The 19,306-nt window shown below is 39.1% G+C and overlaps 1 protein-coding gene across 1 annotated transcript in view; it reads right to left on the reverse strand.

Moving 5' to 3' along the window:
- Window positions 1-1,066: 1,066 nt before the first annotated feature.
- LOC140943681 (ERO1-like protein beta) overlaps window positions 1,067-19,306 on the reverse strand; it is a 24,361-nt gene continuing 6,121 nt past the window's right edge. Inside the window, exons 3-17 of the mRNA XM_073392794.1 lie at window positions 18,465-18,548; window positions 16,127-16,156; window positions 14,387-14,455; window positions 13,322-13,389; window positions 12,674-12,747; window positions 11,553-11,673; window positions 11,334-11,389; window positions 10,145-10,237; window positions 9,549-9,632; window positions 8,461-8,620; window positions 7,519-7,585; window positions 6,311-6,397; window positions 4,886-5,016; window positions 3,812-3,862; window positions 1,067-3,039 (exon numbers count right to left, since the gene is read on the reverse strand). Coding sequence (XP_073248895.1) covers window positions 3,030-3,039; window positions 3,812-3,862; window positions 4,886-5,016; window positions 6,311-6,397; window positions 7,519-7,585; window positions 8,461-8,620; window positions 9,549-9,632; window positions 10,145-10,237; window positions 11,334-11,389; window positions 11,553-11,673; window positions 12,674-12,747; window positions 13,322-13,389; window positions 14,387-14,455; window positions 16,127-16,156; window positions 18,465-18,548 — 1,185 coding nt within the window. The 3' untranslated portion in view covers window positions 1,067-3,029. The remainder of the gene's footprint in view (window positions 3,040-3,811; window positions 3,863-4,885; window positions 5,017-6,310; window positions 6,398-7,518; window positions 7,586-8,460; window positions 8,621-9,548; window positions 9,633-10,144; window positions 10,238-11,333; window positions 11,390-11,552; window positions 11,674-12,673; window positions 12,748-13,321; window positions 13,390-14,386; window positions 14,456-16,126; window positions 16,157-18,464; window positions 18,549-19,306) is intronic.

Raw genomic sequence — 19,306 nt, forward strand, 5'->3', positions numbered from 1 at the left:
AACCTGAAGACTGCATGGCGCAAGGTAGCTTTAGATTCTGAGACGAGGACGACTAAGAGTACGAGATTTCTCAGTACTAAGTAGTGCTTTTGCGTGAACCAGCGTCATTTTGGCAGGAAAACGTGATAGCCGTCGTCTTTCTACTACGAGCTTAGCGAGAATATCGTAGTGGCGGGAACAAGTAATCAAATCAGTGGCGGATCCAGGGGGAGGTTCCAGGGGGTACGGATCCCTCTATCAGACCTGACTCTTGTTTGAGACAGAAATTCTTACATCGTCAGGATCGTATATCATTTTTTAACTGGCTGATATTGTGTTAATGAAACGCGCATTGCATTTTGACATAAAACTAAATTCCAGGGATATTCAAAAATGTAATTGTTTTTGAGTACCCTCCTATGATCTGTTCGCCTCTTCTCGCAAAGCAGTATTTCCCGCGCCAACGGCAACCGGCGTTCACGGATTGAGAAACAAGTGATCGTGTCTGCTTTCTAAGCTGGTCGACAGTTAAGGCAACAACTCGGCCAATAACGTGCAAATGTGGGAAGTTTATCATTCTGCTGTCGGGAGAGTGCTTTACCTCCGCCTAGCATAAATAACCGTACTAAAAACCGTAGTGAAAAAAAAGTAAAGTGAAGCTTTTTGGGGTGTCTCTTTTTCTTGAGAACACGCGCAAAAACTTTAAGTTAAATCTCGTACTCGTCCTCAAATCTAAAGCTTTTTTCGTTTCGTTACAAACGACGTGCTTTTTTGGTTTGTAAACTGCAGCAGCTGCAGGATTAGCTCAGTCGGTAGAGGGCTTGACTGCGGAGTGGGAGGTCAAGGGTTCGATTCCCGGGACCGGACCAACACTCAGGGTCTTAAAATAACTGAGAAATGAAGGTACTGCTTTTGCCCTGCAAATGGCGGGTTCCCGCTACAGTTGGAGACGTAAAAATAGTGTTCCCAATTAGTACTTTCGCGCTAAATACGTTGACCCTCAAATAAAGGGCATTTTTCTGGAGGTCCAATGATTTCTTAAACCGCGGTCTAAATTTGACTTCGTTTAACCACAAGACTTTAGCTGTCATATTTAAAGTGATGTGCTTTATTAAACCAAACTTTCAGTTATAAAACTACAGTTAAAAAAATGATTTCAGTCATTGTACAGGATAAATTTAATTTTTTACAATTCATGCAACAAGGTTTCATGCTAAAAGTAGCTAGTATTTACAGGGATATCAGATACAGAAAGAGATGACTGAACTGAGGATCATATAGGACAGAAAGGGTCTCGTGTCCGTTTACTTTGCAAGACTACAGTAGTTTCATTTTTGGTTCCTGTGCAAATTGTGAAAAAAAAATCTTCTTAAGATATGTTGGTTTTTCTTAAAAATTAACAAACGACTTTCATCCTGCCGTTAGGGCTTAAGTATTCATGATTTCTTTTACCTATAAATGCCTCTTCCTCTTATAACTACCTGTTGTAGGCAAACTTTTTTTTCTGATATTATGAATGTTTTTTTTTTTTGAGGGGGGAGGGGGGGGGGTTCTAGCCTATTGATGGCTTAACAGGTGTATTCTATTTCAAAATAAACTTAACTGTTACATAAAATATGTGGGTGGTGATTAGAAAATACAACATAAAGGTCTTTTAAAGTTAGCTTAGGCCCTAATATTTATTATCGACAGTTCCCTACTGAGGGTCTGGACAACAAAAGAGTCAAATGACATTAGAGAGTGACGTGTCCGAATCTTAAGAAATGAAGCCTTCTACAACACCACCAACCTCCCTCAAACATAAGGGGATTCAAGGGACGCTTTCCATTCAACAAAATATGGAAATTCCACGTACCCAGTGAAACGTTAAATGTCCTGTTTCACAGACATGATCCAGGCCATCTCACGTTTGATTCGCGCCAAATACAAACACAACCAATGCCAAAGTAAAATAGAAATCACCAAAGAAATAGCCCACTTATTCATCAAATCATAATGAAGTCTGATTGTTGAGCATGGATACATCAACAAAACAGGTAAGTGCACTGTTCTATAGTCAACAAATGAGTGATTTTTACAGAGATTCACCAATTCCCGCCACATTGTTCTCGTAAGCAGTATACAATACTGGGAACAACAAATAGGACATTCCGGTCCGACTGGTAGGATCGGTTAAAGTAGACCACCTTAACTTCCATTTGTCCTTTCCGTTTGATTTCTAACCGACCTTTCCGGAATTTTGGGCTAAATGGGAAGCGCCCGGGGTTAACTTGCAACCGGTCCACTGACATACCGTAAAATTCCAAAAATAAGGCCTTCCATGTATAAGCCCCTCCAAATATAAGCTCCCCCAAACTCGTAACGCAAAAAACCCTCCGTTAAATCGCCCCTCCAAATATAAGCCCCCCGGGGGCTTGTACCTGGAAAATTGCCCTCAAATACAAAGTAAAACAAAGCAAAAACAGTAAATTTACTTCCAAATATAAAGTTAGCCCAATCGATTTTGAAACGCAAATTTCCATCCCTAGATAAACCCCTCTGTGTATAAGCCCCTCCAAAAATAAGCCCATCAAAAAGGGCCTTTGAAAAATATAAGCCCCGGGGCTTATTTTCGGAATTTTACGGTATTTCAAAGTAAACTTGACATAAGGATAAAACCGACAAAGAGAATTTTTGCTGAGAGTAACGAACTTAATCCTAACTTGCAATTCGCCACTGTTGGAGAGTAGGGAACTGGAGCCGATATGTGCACCGCATTTGCTTCTGGGATTGTTACTGGGGACGCGCCGGTCAGCTATTGGCCATTTTTTTCGCTGTCCCTAGTACAGTCCCAGAGGTCTTTGCGAAACCTTACTCAGCCTAATTGCCTTCTTGTTTCTAAAGTGGCGAATGAGCTGCATCTCTAATAAATTAAATTAAAATGATTTATGTTTTTGTTTATCTACATTCACTTATATTACGGTATTACTCTCCCTACTTTCTTTGCGGCTAGTGGAGACAAGGAGTTCAGTGTGAACACGATGATCTGGGCGTCAGTACCAAGTTATTTGTTATCTGTGCCTGTTACAAACAACAATTAAATAATTACGACATAAGGGAAGGACGAACCCTACGGGCATGTTTCTTTGTGGGGGGGGGGGGGGGGGGGAGGGTAGAGCGTTAATGATCGTCAATATTAACTGTTTTATTAGCTTATGATAATATATTTCGGAAAACAGATCTTTGCAAGGTCTGTATTCACCACTGTCAGTATCCATGTAATCAATATCAAAGTTTTTTTGCAGGCGTCGCATATACCAGTTTGGGGTACCATTTGTCGCACTTGCAACAATATTTTTTCTAGGCTTAACAACTGACAACTTCACGAAGAAGCAGGAGTACGTCTGAAGGACATAATTTCTATGCCTATACTTTGCAAGGGACAGGGGTCGGAAAAAGTCCCGTCCGCCGGAATACGGTATTCTGGGACAGGCGGATTTGCTTAGCTGGGCAAGTAACTTTTAAATCCTACTTGCCCAGTGAGCAGCTGGTCCAAACAACTCACCTTCTAACAAAATCATTAATTAAGGGGAGCAAAAAGTGGCCCTGGGCAAACAAAATGTGAGAACTGCCTACCTAATGGACAATGAAATTCGAATTTTTTTCGAGCCCTGAGAAGTGAAACAGATACTCTGGGTGCCAGTTACCCTGGGTGCCCTGGGTACCCTTCGCCGCTCGTGTCTTCGACCTTTGGCCGAAGACGTGTCGGCCGACGAAGCGCCTCGTCGCACACGAGAAAAAACCTCTGGTACCCAGGATATGAAGCAGAGCGTAAAATACACAATTCTCTCACCCGTGCTCCATTGTTTTGAACTGTTGTAGGTAACTGATACTGCTGGACAACCTGTTGGAGAAGAGTTCCAGAAGTACATTAGCGTATCATGTACAGCATAAGAGTGTTCTCGCACAAAGGGGCTCATGGAACACCCAAGCATTCAAACTGGGTTGCGCCATTAAAAATATATGGGCAAAACCGATGGATCGAAAGGTATTGATAGGCAACAAAGCCGATATAGTTTTATAAAACGAGTTGATACGTTTGGCCGCCTTAGGGAGGTAGTGAAGGTGACGTTTCGAGCACTTGCTTCTCGTTAGAGCGATTCGTTTTGACCAATTGTTTACAGAGGATTTGCCCCTCCAGCAGAGCAAATCAACGAGGCCAATAAAAAATGATAAAAATATATGAGAATAAAAAAATACTAAAGTGCAAATACTTGCAAAATGACTGTACTAGAAAATTACAAACTAACAGTCCTTAGCAACTGTTTGAATTGAAACAGCGATTTTTATTCCTTTGCTGAGTCTTCAGTCATTGAAGGTCCTCACTTCCTGGTATGTAATGAACTTCTTACTGAATTTAGTTCGCAGAGCCGGAAGTACGACATTAAATTCCTTGTTCTTTGTTTTGTAATCATGGCTGACTTGCTTAACAATAGTAGAATGTTACGTGGTGGCGCGGGGCTAGTCCATCCAAACTTCAGCTTCTCGATCTCCCTACAACTACCAATCTACCTTAACATATCAATTGATAAAACCAAATCTTTGCATTTACAGTGTAACTCTCTCACCAATGCAAAACAACAGTTTCTACAATTCTTTGGAAACTACGCCTTTATTTATCTTTTAGTAATAAGCAACATACATGTTGCTGAGATCTTGAACAAATCCTGATTTTTCTTAGTCTCCCTCGCAGCCGTATTTGTCTCGTCACACAACACTCCTCCTAAAAAGTTGTTGGGGAGGAGCGTTGAGTGCAACCTCGATCCCAGGGCTCTCTCCTATTCGGCCCCCATGAACGAGGTTGCGTTGCGTGACAAGGCAAAAAACGACTGAAAGGAAAACTAAGACTTTCTAAGTGACGTCTCACCTTCCGAAACCGTTGAATAAACTAACGATCTCCGACCTTCTGAGTTGAAAATGGCGACTCTTTTCAAACTTCCCATCGTCAAATTCGTGACCAGAGAAAAGGATTTTTAGTGCTGTACCAAGACCTTGTACCTGTTGTGAATAAGGCAGATTGTCTGTTTCATTTACCTAGCAACAGATCTTAGAAGTATTTATTTCAAGTCAGTCACGATTGTTTCTAGTTTTACTAGACTGGGAACATACGCCAACGTTTATCAGGGTTTTTTCGAAATTGTGAGAATCCGCAAACGGTTTTGCGATTTTTCGTGTGCTTTTGCAGCTGCGCACAAAACCGGACATAAGTAGAAATTGTACACTTGGATAAGCCCTCAGATTGTGTTTTTTTATGAGATAGATCGTAATAAATTATTGGACACCTTTTCTTTGAACGAGGAAAAGTACATTAATTAATTAATCAATACAAAAGCAATAACTCTTGTGGGTGCTAGAGCACAGTTATCAGTGCATAACACGTCCTTAAAAATTATTTCCTGTTTGAGTATTTTCTTATACTCCTTCAGGTAAGAATAATAGTTTGTTGCTGACAAGGTTAGCACTAAGATTTCAAGTTGCTGGGTATATACAATTGGAAGGCGGGGAAATAAACAGTTAGGAAGTCCCATATAAGTAGCCGGTGATCATGCTCATAGTAGGCGGGGGGAATCCTCAGCCCCCGCCCCCACCCCTGAGTGACAGCTCCGCACCTGTCTGGTTTTCAGTCAATTAGTCTGAGTCGGCAAAAGTCATCTTAACAGTCATGAGAATAGGCCACCAGCCGCCGAGTTCCAAAACCCCTCACTTTCAAAATGAGGCCAAGTGCACAACCTTTCTTGTGAAAATGAGTTTTACTTGCATGGCAATGAAAAATCATTTCCATATCAAAGGCTGAGCACTTAACCTCGTTTTGATACAGAGGTCCGGGGGAACTCGGAAATACGGTAATCAATCACTCAGTATCACCACTTTTCCCAGCGGAGTCCTTTGTGTCATGGGGAGGCTGGGGAGAGGGGAAAAAGAAAACGTGGTGGGGACGATGGGAAGAGAAAACAGTGGACGAGAGGCTCCCGCCTTTCCACCGCACCCTTCCCATCGTGCATCGCACGATTACTTTTTAATAGCCCACTTTCGCTATATTACAATTCTAGCATGACTCTGAGGCTTTAGGAACAAAATTGCAAATTTTTAACGACTCCATTGACTCGCAATTTCCAGAAGAGACTTGAGCACAAAGAAAACCAAACCAAATATAGGAATATGACCAGAAAGCCTCAGAGTCATGTTGGAAAAATTGTAATATATCTAACATGGGCTATTGTTGTTATTAGAATATCCTGCGCGAGCCTCGAAAGGGGAGCGAGCAGTCTCAATATGGTCATTACAGCTGTACCTGAAGCTTTCCCCACAGACGGCACTTGTCGCAACCTACACAGTCCATGATACGCGAAACGTTCCTGAAATGAAGCCTGAATTCTTCCTGAAATTGTAAAAACAAATATTTTGGCCACGGTTTTACAAACGTTGGATAGCTCTATCCAGTGGATAAGTATTAGGGAAACCAATTACGCTATACACTGGATGTAGATTTATCCAGTGGATAGCGTTACCGTAAATGACCTAATAAACAACTGGGGCGTCTACTTAATTTCAGGGGTCCAAGCGGGGGTGTTTAACAGATCGAAGGCATTTAAAAGAGAGAAGCGTTTATTCTCATAACTGCGACAAGGCGAGGCTCAACAAAACTAATATGATTTAAGCAACATATCAAGAGAGTATTAAAATAGCAGAATATCTATTCCATCACTAATTGATACGTCAAGACCGTCTAGAGATTCATATCGCTCTTTCAAATCCCAACATCGATGTCAGAATCCTCTCTCAGGGTTGTGTTGCCTTACTTTGAACGTGACATTGAACAAGACGAAATACGCAAACCCTGGTTAATGGTTTTTGCTGATTCCTTGTATTTGGAGTAATTCTCATAGGGGTCGTCTATTATACAGGGGGCGTTTATAAGATAGGGACGCCTAATAAAATTAGCTAAGAGGCGTTTATTTGGAAGAGAGCGTTTAGTAGGTCATCTACGGTATCCCCCTTTTAAACAACTGAAGCCAGGGCCGAGTTGTTCAAAGCTGTGTTAAAATAACCCAGGGTCAGTGCGGGATTTGAATTCAGATTTGAAAGCTTTTAAGCATATCAGTTTTAATTCTTTTTATCTACAGGTTGATGATTGGAAGCTCTTAAAATAACGGAGAAAATTGTCCGAGAAAACACTTTAGAACACAAGAAAAAGAAAGCAGGGTTAAATTTAACCCCGGGTTAAGCGCTAATCGGCCTTCGAGCAACTGTGGCCTGGTGCAAAACCGATAATCTTCGTAATGAATCCTACAGTAGATAGCTAGACAATACTGAATGCGTGAGCGCGATTTCAAAATATCTTTTCCTTTGGAAACAATGTTTTTGATCGATTAATTGAAGTCAAATGATTAATTTGATTAATTAACAATTGATTCAAATCCATTGTAAAAACGGAATTAACCTTCTTTTTACCTGTGACAAACCTTTGTTAGCTACAGGGTAACAGAAGCTGATATGTACCTTAAGGTTATTGGCGTTTGTCGGGTCCTTAAACATCAGCTTCTCATCAAAGGTGCTCGGACAAGTTCTGAGAAAAAAAAGCAGAGCAAAGCAAATACCAAGATTAGCGACTAACTCGACTTGTCTTGGTACTCTTGTACCTCAAACGTTGTAACACCGCGAAACTTCATCCTTAAATCCATGTGGTTTGCTCAGACAGGCTTCACCAGGTCCCGGCACTAACCATAATAATCTTTTTGGGCGATTTTTGCAGGCATAGCATTCAAAAATTCGGCCCACTTTCACCTTATGTCCATCCTTGCTACCCGTGGCAAAGATGACAGGAAACAAATACAATGCCTTAATATTGTCTTAAACTACAAAACTGGACCATTATTTTTGGAATTCAACACAGGGTCCAGAGGAGTTTCGTGTGAATAAATGAATTACTTATTAAAGTCTCACCTTGAGAAATGTCTATACCTGTCGCTTAGCACGATTTATTAGCCCAATGGGATCTTAATGAATCTACTGTAAACGATTTCCTCGCTTCTTATCTCACCAGATCGACTTTGTTGTTCGCCATTTTGAAAATCAATAACCGCAAGGCATATCCTCGCTGGCGCACGGAACGTCGCGCGAAGGGCGACCGAGGCATGAAGTGCCGAGTAAAAAAGGACGTATTTTATACTGTAAGCCGATCTTGCGAGCCCTCAGTCTCTTGGTTTGCGGTCTATAGAATGTGTAACGAAACTGTAACGCGATCGAAATAACCCATTTTTTCAGAGGTTTTCGACGGGTTTTGATGTTCTATCGACAAACACATCTCCTCTGGACCCTGTGATTCAACTGATGCGAAGACACGTTTTTACCTTTGAAAAAAGCTAAGATAAATAACAGTGTGGCATAGCCCATTTGCGTGTCGTGTCTTTTACTAATGGCTAGTTCAATTGTCTCTCTTACTTTGATTTTGCTAAAAGAGCTTTCACGAGTTTCTGGACATGCAAGTCTTCTTCATAGTCTCCAGTGTAAAACTGCTCCTGTTCCCAGAATGGTGCTGCTTTGGTTATGGCTCTCAGAACAACAGTGTAAGCGAAGTAGAGATTTTTGAGCCAGGTGGGACCTGCCGGATACAATGTTGACATTTTATTTAGCAGCCTGACAAAGCAACCGATATTTCGCGACGCCACATTCCCTGCGAATATGACAATAGACCTTTCTAGCTTGTATGTTTTGTTTTTCCCAATTCAGACAACGTGATGTTTTCCGGCGAATTTGCCTTTTGTCCTTTCCATAAATCATACATACACAAGTATACACATGCACGTGGATGCACGTGGTTTGCAATGGGAAAACAAAATATACAAGCTAATAAGGTCTGTTACTTAAAACACTCTGCACGTGCATCACGCTTTTGCACATTTTTTTTTTCTTTGCCGTCAGGCACGACTACAACAAGAAATGTTCCAAATTTAAGTTTTATGGAGGATGCAAACTAAAACAAGGATTTTTTTTTGTCTTTGTCAGAACCAGTAAAGAGGATCATTAACATTGAAACTCCACAAAGAATCGCTTGTGCATTTGACAAATTGAACAAAGTGGAATTGAAGCGATCAAGTTTGTAACAGCGTGAGTTAACTTTTTAAGTGACAGTTTCACTAACATTGCTTTTTTAGTTGCGTAAGCTTCCGAAAAACCCAGTGGCCTTAACTTGTCCCAGCTTCATGGTAGTATCAATACACTTTGACTTAGTAGGAACAATTACAGTAATTTAGCAGCAGAACGGGCACGTCAATTGGGGAAGCGCGTGAAAAGGACTGACCGAAACTTCCAGTACCCAATTTGCTGCTCTGCCATCACGTAGATATATTTTTTAGCAACTACTATAATTTGCGGTCTGTCTACTTTGAATTGGTCAAGCTGTTTTTTTAATTCCGCGAGCCGTCGTCACTGTAGGCTCGATTACCAGCCACAGTTCGTGAAATCAGCCCGCGCTCCTCCCCCGATTGCTAAATTTGCCCATTAAGTAAGAACCCAGCACTGCATCTCACCTTCACCACTTGTGGTTCCTGGATCAAACCGTCGCTTGAACTCTTTAAGATTTGGGCCCCATTTTGGTTTCATAAGACCATTCCCTGAAAGACACAGCGAATTGAAGAAGGAAAAAATAACAACGCTTAACAGAGAGCAAATGTCTCTGTTAAACAAGGAGCACGATTGTTTTATCTGACCTTCTGTACATTGTTCTTTCTACCTAACTTGTAGCATTCTTTTAATAACAAGTGCAATGGTAAACTACATGATTGTATTAAAGCACATTGCAAACTTAGGGCCTGTTTACATGGAGGCGGGGGACCCCACGAAGGTGAGGTAACCCGCTTAGGTGGGGTAACCCGCCTGTCCATATAATCTCTCATTTTGATGGGATCACGTTTACATGTTAGGTGGGGTGACCCGCCACATGCTACCACACCTACCTGGGGTCCCCCACCTTCATGTAAACAGGCCCTTAATTCCCTAATTTGTTTGATGGAAGTTCTACCCCTCCCCCTCCCCCTCCGGTTCCCAAGACGAAATGTAACGTCCACAAAGGACAATCTTGTCATCCACCCCTATGAAAGTATACACTACGTTAAGTTAGACTGACCTTTGAAAAGGTATAGTGCAGACAAGTGGATGTTAATGCTGGAATGCAGCCCAGATATCACTCGATAAAAGACTCGCTTCTCAAGGCACATTGCTGTCAATACAAGCAAATTGTTTCTACTTAGGGTGCGCTCGCTTTATCGTATTTCGGAAAGGGAAAGGGGACAAACTTTGAAATCAAACGTTTTGGTATTCGTTGTATGTGTTCCTGCTAAAATCATTAACTTGAAATTATTGTACAAAGGAGCCGGACACAAAAGGGATATGCTAAAATGTTCGGCTGAACTGTTAAAATAAACGCCAGGGATACATATAATATAAAGTCAAAAACAAAGAGAACAAAGCACAAAAATTATAAACAACACAATGATTGGCTGTCGAAAATGGCCGCAGTCAACATTCAAGAAAATTTCCAAATTTAATTTGGAAAATACTTAAAAATTAAACAACAACAACAAAAACAAACAAACAAACAAACAAACAAATAGTATTATGTGGAAGTTCTTCTAGAGAGGTTTCATTTGAATGGTCACACTGCAGGATTTCGTCCACAAACTCAAAAATTACATTGTAGTCAAGCCACCTTACAAGACTCCGCAATGGCAATAAAAGGGCTTACAGAAAGAAGAAACATATGCACCGAGTCGTAGCCGAGCTGAAATTAACCAGATTTGCTCAGCGTTTCAAACGCCAGAGCAATCCTTGGTTTTGTATCACTGTCATTTTCAGTTGCGGTTTAGCAAGCGAAACAAATAAAACCTTAAAGGATTTATTGGTCTCTTCTCCTTCTGCAAGGCCTAACTTTGTAATACAGTACCGTTCAAAAGGAAGTTGACACTCGATTCTCGATCCTCGCGAGAATCGAGAATCGAGAATCGAGACTCGATTCTCGATTGTTGCGTGATAGTACTTCACATAAGTGTCCGTTGCCCGAATTAACCCCGCTAATTTAAGAGGAACGAAGTGTTGAGTATGTGCAATAAGAAGGCGGGGAATCGTTGAACATCTAGGGGCTTCATTAGGTCGTCTTTTCCTTCTGTCTCCCATGAAAATAACCGAGGGAAATCCCCGCCCTTGGCTCTTAACGATGGCCCTGGTGGATTTACAACAATGTACCGTAGACAAAACCAAACACAGAAAATAATGACCCCTATGACGACTACTTGCTCAATCAAAACACAAAAACTTACTTCCAACATTTTTGGAGGTAACCACCCCGTAATTGTTGCTGTAGGGAGAAGCTGGCCTGAGTAGACAAAAGGAATTATGCAATTACATGTAGTAAGAGTGTTCAATATCACATAGATACTTTAACCGGGGTTAAGTAATGGTGTGCTCCGCAACGTTTTGGTCAAATCACGTTAAATAATTAGCACACCACCAAGTTACACGTACACTGTATAACTTACTTGAAACAATTTTCATTGTAAATGCTGTTCCATATTCTCTGAGCAGAGAATCCTGCATAGCCTGTGAATTTTTCAGGGTTTCGTAGCAGGTCAACATATTCCATTCCTGAAGATGACTCATCTGAAATTTGCAATAATTGCTTTTACATTATTCTGCGAGTCTTAAAGGGTGTTATGTTTTGGGAAAATCTTATCACCAAATCCAGATTTTGTGCTTTGTTTGAATTCAAAGGTCCCATTTTATGGAGTAAGCTGGACAAAATTGACAAAACGTGTAAATCATTAAGTGAATTTAGAAACCGAATACGTAATAAGGATCTGACATCTCTTATTGATGATGGATGCAAAGGATGTCTTCTGTGTGATAGTTGATGTCTCATCGGAAATAATTTTAGCATTTTAGCACTCAGCTTTAGTATTTTAGCTAACAATTTGTAACATATTGTATGGATTTTTTTATCTACTTAATTATTGTATCTATTATATTTTAACTGTAGGTGTCCCCTATTAGTAGAGGGCCTGCCCCTCGGCTAGTTTTTCTTTCTTGACACATAAATAAAGTTTCTATCTATCTATCTATCTATCTAAACTCAGCATAGATTCAACATTTCTTTCGCACTAATCTGTAGAAAGTATAGTAAGTCTAGCTATGATCTTCAGCCATGCTGGTTACACAAAAAACACAACTGTTTTAATGCTTCTACATGTAACTCTATCTCTCGGTAAAGATTACAAACTCTCACTATGAAGTGCTTTTTTTTGTGCTGATCAAAACGAAATGACATCCTGTAATATCCATAAACCTGGCTCCCAGGCCCAGACGACCTTAGAGAGCGCCAGACCAGTTTACAAAAATTAATGAAAAAAACAAACAAACAAACAAAAACACGAACAAAATATTCATAAAATCCTAAGATCAGCCTACGAATTCTTACAGTTGACAGAATTTGATAAAAGGTCAAAGCATTTTTCTGGATAGGTGATCATTTTATTAAATCTCATAACCTTTTCTTCCTATTATGTATTAATATTGTTGAGAGAAAATTGATTTTGTTCACTCTTGGGACTTCATACAAGGGCTAAAATACAAATGTACAATGTACTTCTTGTACACTGCTCACCATCTAGCTCACAAAAGTTTTCTTCAGCATCATCATGAGCATGCCATGCTTCAAATGCTTGTTTATCTTCATCACTAGATAAAGATTCATACATAAAATTATCACTGTATTACTGTATATAAGATATTTACAGTTTTAAAATGATCACTAGTCACACTTTTAAACCTTTAGAGGGGAGCCACACCTTAGAGGAGGATAGGGGAGGGGGCATCAAACTGGAGAGGCTTTAAGGTGTAGATGTTCATCTACATCTGTGCCACCAGTTACAATTAAGCAATAGAAAATGTTTTGCATGTTTGCGTAGCCTGATATAAACACTAGGGGGGTTGGGAGAATTTGAGACAGTTTTTGCAAACACAACTTGCGTAATTATAAAGTTTTCACAAGGCAGGGACCTTCCTTTGACAAAAATTGCACTCACTATCGTGATTTCCTTTGCTATAATTCTTGAGTGGTCCAGATTCATTTTCAGTTTCATGTCAGTTTTGTTTTTGTGGGCCAAGCTATGCAAGTGCATTGCGATGTGATTTACATTAACCCTGCCCCCACTCAAATGATTGAAGGGGCAGAACCCAAAATCCCTTTGAACTCTGCAAAATGCACAGTGCAATGCAATGAATTTTGCAGTATGTAAATACAATCACGTACCTGATAGTGCTATCAATTTCCCCCAGAGTATCATTGTCTGATAACGGGCACGTTTCACCTTTTTGGCCCTGCAATGATAAAGGACAAATCAATAACACTGCTTGTACATTCCATAACATCTTCCCAAGATTGATGGATCCCAGTTATCCAGTAATCTACACCTCAGTCAAGAATGCACTTTTATTTCAGTGCACCACATGTACAGGCAAAAATGACTTGCACAACCCTTCCCTGGGTTGAGGTCTAAGCTTTTACAGGAAATGTATCATTCACAGTATCTGTGACATCTGCATTAGTCAATATAAAATACTCCAGTCTACATAAAATTAATAGTATTTTACTTTGAACATTAGAATGTTTATTGCACACATTGATTAGTATTAATTATAATTAGAAGCTAAATATGCTTATTATAATGTTATTTTATAGCACATAGAAATAAATTTATTCAGGAAATTAAGCTATATTGAATATCTCCATAACAAAAGACTTCAATGTAATACCAATTTTATTAATTATTGAGTTTGCAGTAAGCATTATCATTACATGTATCTTGTGCTTCAGATAAATTAACTTTTGGGCTGGCACTAAGTGTCCATGTTAGAAAGATGTCCATCTTATAGAGAGTCAGGGACCAACTCTACTTCATAAGTGTCTGTTTTAGCCACGTGTCTGCCTTATAGAGGTGTCTGTTCAGAGAGGGTTGACTGTATACAGCTGTCCTCAGTGTGCAAAGAAAGTACTGTAGTGTCCGATAGCCCGAGACTAGAGGATTTTGCCATCGGGCTAGTGAATTCGTTTCTTAACTTGCCTGATGGGCAAGTGAAGTTTTTTGAGGAGTTCAAATTACAGATTAAGAACTGTGTAATCAATCCTGCTTATCAAAAATGTTTTGGGGCTAGTTGAAATAAAAACTTGGGGCTAGTAAATGCTAGCCACATCTTGCCTGAATGGCAAGCTTTAAAATTGACTTTCTTTGCACCCTGTGTACGGTATTAGAGCATCACCACCACTAAGGCAACTTTGAAATTAAAAAAAACAACAAGAACGTTTTTAAAGCTTTACCTCACTGTCTGACTGTGGTTTATGCACACTGTTCTTATGTTTATCACTTCTATTAGCTTGCTGGCGCTCCTGTTTCAAGTTAGATTAAGGCTTTATCAATACTTTGGTTTACATGTACATGTAGTTACACTAGGGCTCGAAATAATTGCCAGAGAGTCAAGCCGGACACGATGACCAGCCAAATTCATTCTAGGTTGGTCACATATCCTTTCTGGCCGGTAAAATTTATAAGATAAAAAACTCTTAACACAGGGGCCCATGAATCAAAACCTGGCATCATACACACACAGAAATCCTGGTTGCTTAGAGTTTATAGCACTTTTAAGCACTCACTATCAACAATAAAAATAAATTACAGCGGCAAAATGAAAATATGTATTTCAATAGGTACACTGTCTGTAAAACTAACCTGTAACACCTTAAATATCATTAACGTGCACATTAAAATCTGGTACCTCCTTATAATGATTTCTGGTGTATGTACACTGTACAGTGTATCACGGTGTGAGATCTTGATTCTAAAACTTCGCTAGTAATCCAGATTTACTATCCATTATAAGGGAAGAAAATTTCTATTTGTCGAGAAAATTATATTTTTAATTTTGTGACTGAAAGTGTGTGATTCCTGATGTCTGTTTCAATGCGCGAATTGTAAACAAGGGTTCTAGTTGCATTTCGCCAAGGAATTCAGATCAGAGGTTTGCAATACACAGGAACTCGCTACATAATGAAGCAACTGAGCAGCAGGGAAATTATCATTTTTTCTTTTTCAATATGATTGAATGTGACTGGTCAACATGACTGATAAGACAAAAGGTTGACTGGCAAACTCCCCAGTCAGTCCAGACATTGTCCATTGACTGGCTGTTACATTGTATTTTGAGCCCTGTTACACATGTACTGTATGAGCCAAAACATGAAATGTAATTACAAAAATATATTAACAGGGTCCGAAATTAACTTTTTAATACGAGCGCCAGCTGGCGATCAAGTGTAAATTTTTGGTCGCCAGAGGGCAAATTGTGGTCGCCAAAAATTCCCCCTCCCTTTTTTTCAAATAAAAGTTTAAACACGAATAAAAAATGCATGGTATGGACGTTTTTGTGCTTAAAAATTGCAATACTTGCGCTCCCGATACCAGAAAGAAACCGTACGTGTACGAGTGATGTCTCATTTTTTCCACAAATTACTTTTTGGAGATATACATGTAAAGCCATCTGATCGAGAACGTAGGAACAGAAAGCTGTCTGCCCATGACTGTACCGGATCATATCAAAACTATTTTCTTCCGATGACTACCACAAAACAATCCACAAAACAACCACGAAACATAGCCGCCATGTTGCTCGTACCAGGCCACATTTTTTTTGTGCCACATTACTCGTAATGGCGGCTTGGAAACGTTCAACTCGTATTGATCGTAGCTGTTGTGGAGGTATTATTACAGGAAGATTCGTTTTCCTTTTAATTAAAAAATATGAGCAGGACAAAAAGGAAGACACCTGTTGGCAAATAGCTTTTCGAGGTTTCAATTCTTAATCAGTTTCTCCGAACGTTTAAGTCCACAATAACAACCAGCTTTACAAGTCGCTAGCTGGCGACCAGCTATGAAATTCTGGTCGCCGGGACTAAATTTTTAGTCGCATTGGCGACCAGGAAGGCGCAATTTCGGACCCTGATTAACACCATTATAGAGGCAAAGTGCATGAGTGACGATTTAAAATGGATACATTTACCTACCGCTGCTTTAATGCCTTCTGGGAGTTCCTCCTAAAGTTTTATGGGAGAAAAAGATATGCATAACATTAGTTAAGTAAGCCAAAGGAATATAAATTACCACTAAATGGCTTTCTTGATGTCTACAAGTATACCCAATTTTGTTATAACATTGTTGTACTGATTGTACATGAACTTTAGAGAAGAATAGTAAACACTTAATGATTGGTCTCGCAAGAAACAGTTTATTTTGTTTACCAAGAATTCCAATGTTCTAAATATTTCCCAAGGTGGATTGAGATTCAAGGCAATCAAAATTAAGTGTTTCCCGAGGGACCAGTCTTAAAGTTATTTGTTATATACAGGTAGCTGGAAGTTTTAAAGCCGGAAATTCATTAAACCTCACTGTAGCAGTGATCATCAGTCAACATTCGCAGGTAGACCAGGTAACAGTGCACTGTTACCCCCTGGTAACAGTGCACTGTTACCCCCTGACATCAAAAGTCTGCAATTTTTCCTGCTCAGAGATTTTGGTGGGAGACAGTATCATTTTTAGATGTCATGTAACCTTGAAATAACCAATAAGAGCATGCGCTGTTGGGAAAAAATTTCTAGCTATATAACATTAATATTTATCTAATCTTACTAAACATCTGGGACCTGAGACTGAGTTTTTTGCTGTTCATTTATGACCCAAGCTTGAAGTGCAATGATTAATTAACAAGAAAAAAATGAGGGAAAGGATCCTGTTGATACCCTTCTGTCTCACACCAAAGTTTCCAAGAAAATCTATGAATGTCTAATAAACGAAAAAGCTTCTATACCATCAAGGAGTCAGGGAAAGTGGTTGGAAGAGAGAGACATACATTGTAATCTTAGTATAATAGTAAACTGGGAAAATACGTACTGCCTATCATCTCGGTGTACAAGAGAGTCAAAGCTTAGAGCGTTCCAATTTAAATTCCTTCACAGAAAAATAGCCACAAATGACTTCCTGTACAAAATAGGTATCAAACAAACAGATTCCTGCTCCTTTTGCGAGGAACAAAAAGAAACCCTCATTCATCTATTCTGGACTTGCAAATACACTCAGAACTTCTGGAAGAGCATGTTCGAGTGGATGTCTCAAAATTTCAAAGATTTAGAAAACGTCTCTCCCTCCTTGTCTCTCTGTTTCGGTCTCATTGACGACGTAAAAGACCTTCTCTTTCATCACCTACTCCTTATAGCTAGACATTACATATACACCTGCAGACTTGGGAACAAGCTTCCTAAGCTGCAGGTGTATATACAGGTACTTATGAACTCGATAGAAATTGAATTAAGCATATTGCATTCCACAATAACGACTCAAACGTCTTTGTACGGAAATGGTCTCGCTTTAAAAATAACCTCTCACAAAATCTGTTGCATTAACAATATATAAGAAGTGTAAAACGTGGAATCCCTTAACTTGAAACCAAATATGTTGTATGACCTTTTGTGTGATTTTATTTTACTATATATATTTGTATATACTTTTTGCTTGATTTATTTGTTTATTTTAGTCTCGTGCCTTTCTGTTTTTGTGACAATATTTGTTTTTTTTGTTTAGTCATACAAATTAGTTGCATACTCGAAACATGTCCACGTTTTTCAATTGCTTTGTAAATTGTAGAATCCCTTGACTTGAAATCAAATATCTTGTATGACTTTTTTTGTGATTTTATTTTACTATATGTACTACTACAATGTATGTCAATACTTGTTGTGGAAATAATAATAATTTTAAAAAAATAAATCAATCAATAAAGAAAAAAAAAAAAAGAGAAAAAAAAAAAAGAAAAAAATGGGGGATTGTAACTCAGAAGGACTGATAAAACAAGAATAGTTTCAGTTGGTATTATTTTTATATCCTTTTGCGGCTAACCAAGGAGACTGAATTTTTAAACAAGTCATTGAGCATTGTAAGGAAATCAACTTATTCACTTCTTTTTTCTCCTCAAGAGATCTAAAAACTGACAGGCAATGGTTGGTATCAGTGGGAGCATATTCCCTGCAAGAGGAAACGATCATAAAAAAGAGACAGCAAGCACAAAATTGGGACAGTCTTGTATTAGCTCATTATATAAAAGTTTTGTTCAAAGGAGAGGGAACAATAAAATTTTGTGCTTATTACAGAGGAGTAACAGAAAAAATCTGATGGTAACAAGGGTAAAAATGACCTTTTCCATTTCAGGAGGCTTGTAACCCAGTTTGTACCAATTTGCAATGTTTGTAAGATAGGACATAATCTCATGACCAGACCATGGATTGTTACATTTTGGAATATCTCTACTGCTTTTCTTCAAGCCATTTTTCAGTATCTATAATCTATACTAACCTCTTTGCATGCATTAACAGAGCAGTCCCTGAGTGCACAAGCTCCATCGTCAGGCCAAAACGGGCATGGTCTGTTTAAATTAACCTGCAAATTTGATGAAAATTACATGTAATTACAACTGAGTGCTTCTATGAGTGCGTTCCTTTGAGATGATCCGGATTAGGATCAGTGATCCCAGATCACTCGGATCATGGTAGATCAAATGGACCAATGAATCCACTCTGGACAAGGATTCATTGATTTACTTGATCTTGCTGATCCGGATCATCCCAAAGGAACACACCCTATTATTACACATGTACATGTGTTTGTTAATTTGCACAAAAAAAAAAAAGTTGAAAATGATCTTATACTGCAATTACATGTAAGATTATGATTGTATACAATTTTATTATTAGATGGGGTCTTAATGAATCTTAAGGTAACCTGCCCAGGCTGAAAAAAACAACTTACAAAGACCGGATATTTTTTTCTGGATATCTCAAAAAAAGAGACTACAATATTAAACAAGTGTACCTATTTGCAGTGAGATAGAAAATGCTAACATGTGACAAACATTTGCATAATGTCACATGTAATTTGAGACCTCTTGCTTCAACACCCAAATTGCAACCCAGTTATCGAAACTGGAAAATCAGTTCTCTAGACTCGAGACATGACTATTGAAAGTTTCAAGAATCCAGAATCAAGAATACTCAAGTCTTGAGGATCAAGATGAGAGTGACTGTCAACTTACTTTTGGGAGGCATAATACATGTACATGTGTAATGTTAAAGAAAATAACGACAAGCGCACCTGTCGCATTGAACAGAGTTTGAAATTGCTCTAGGAAGTCTTGCATC

The sequence above is a fragment of the Porites lutea genome, chromosome 7, assembly GCF_958299795.1.
Source record: "Porites lutea chromosome 7, jaPorLute2.1, whole genome shotgun sequence".
In the NCBI taxonomy this organism is placed as follows: domain Eukaryota; kingdom Metazoa; phylum Cnidaria; class Anthozoa; order Scleractinia; family Poritidae; genus Porites; species Porites lutea.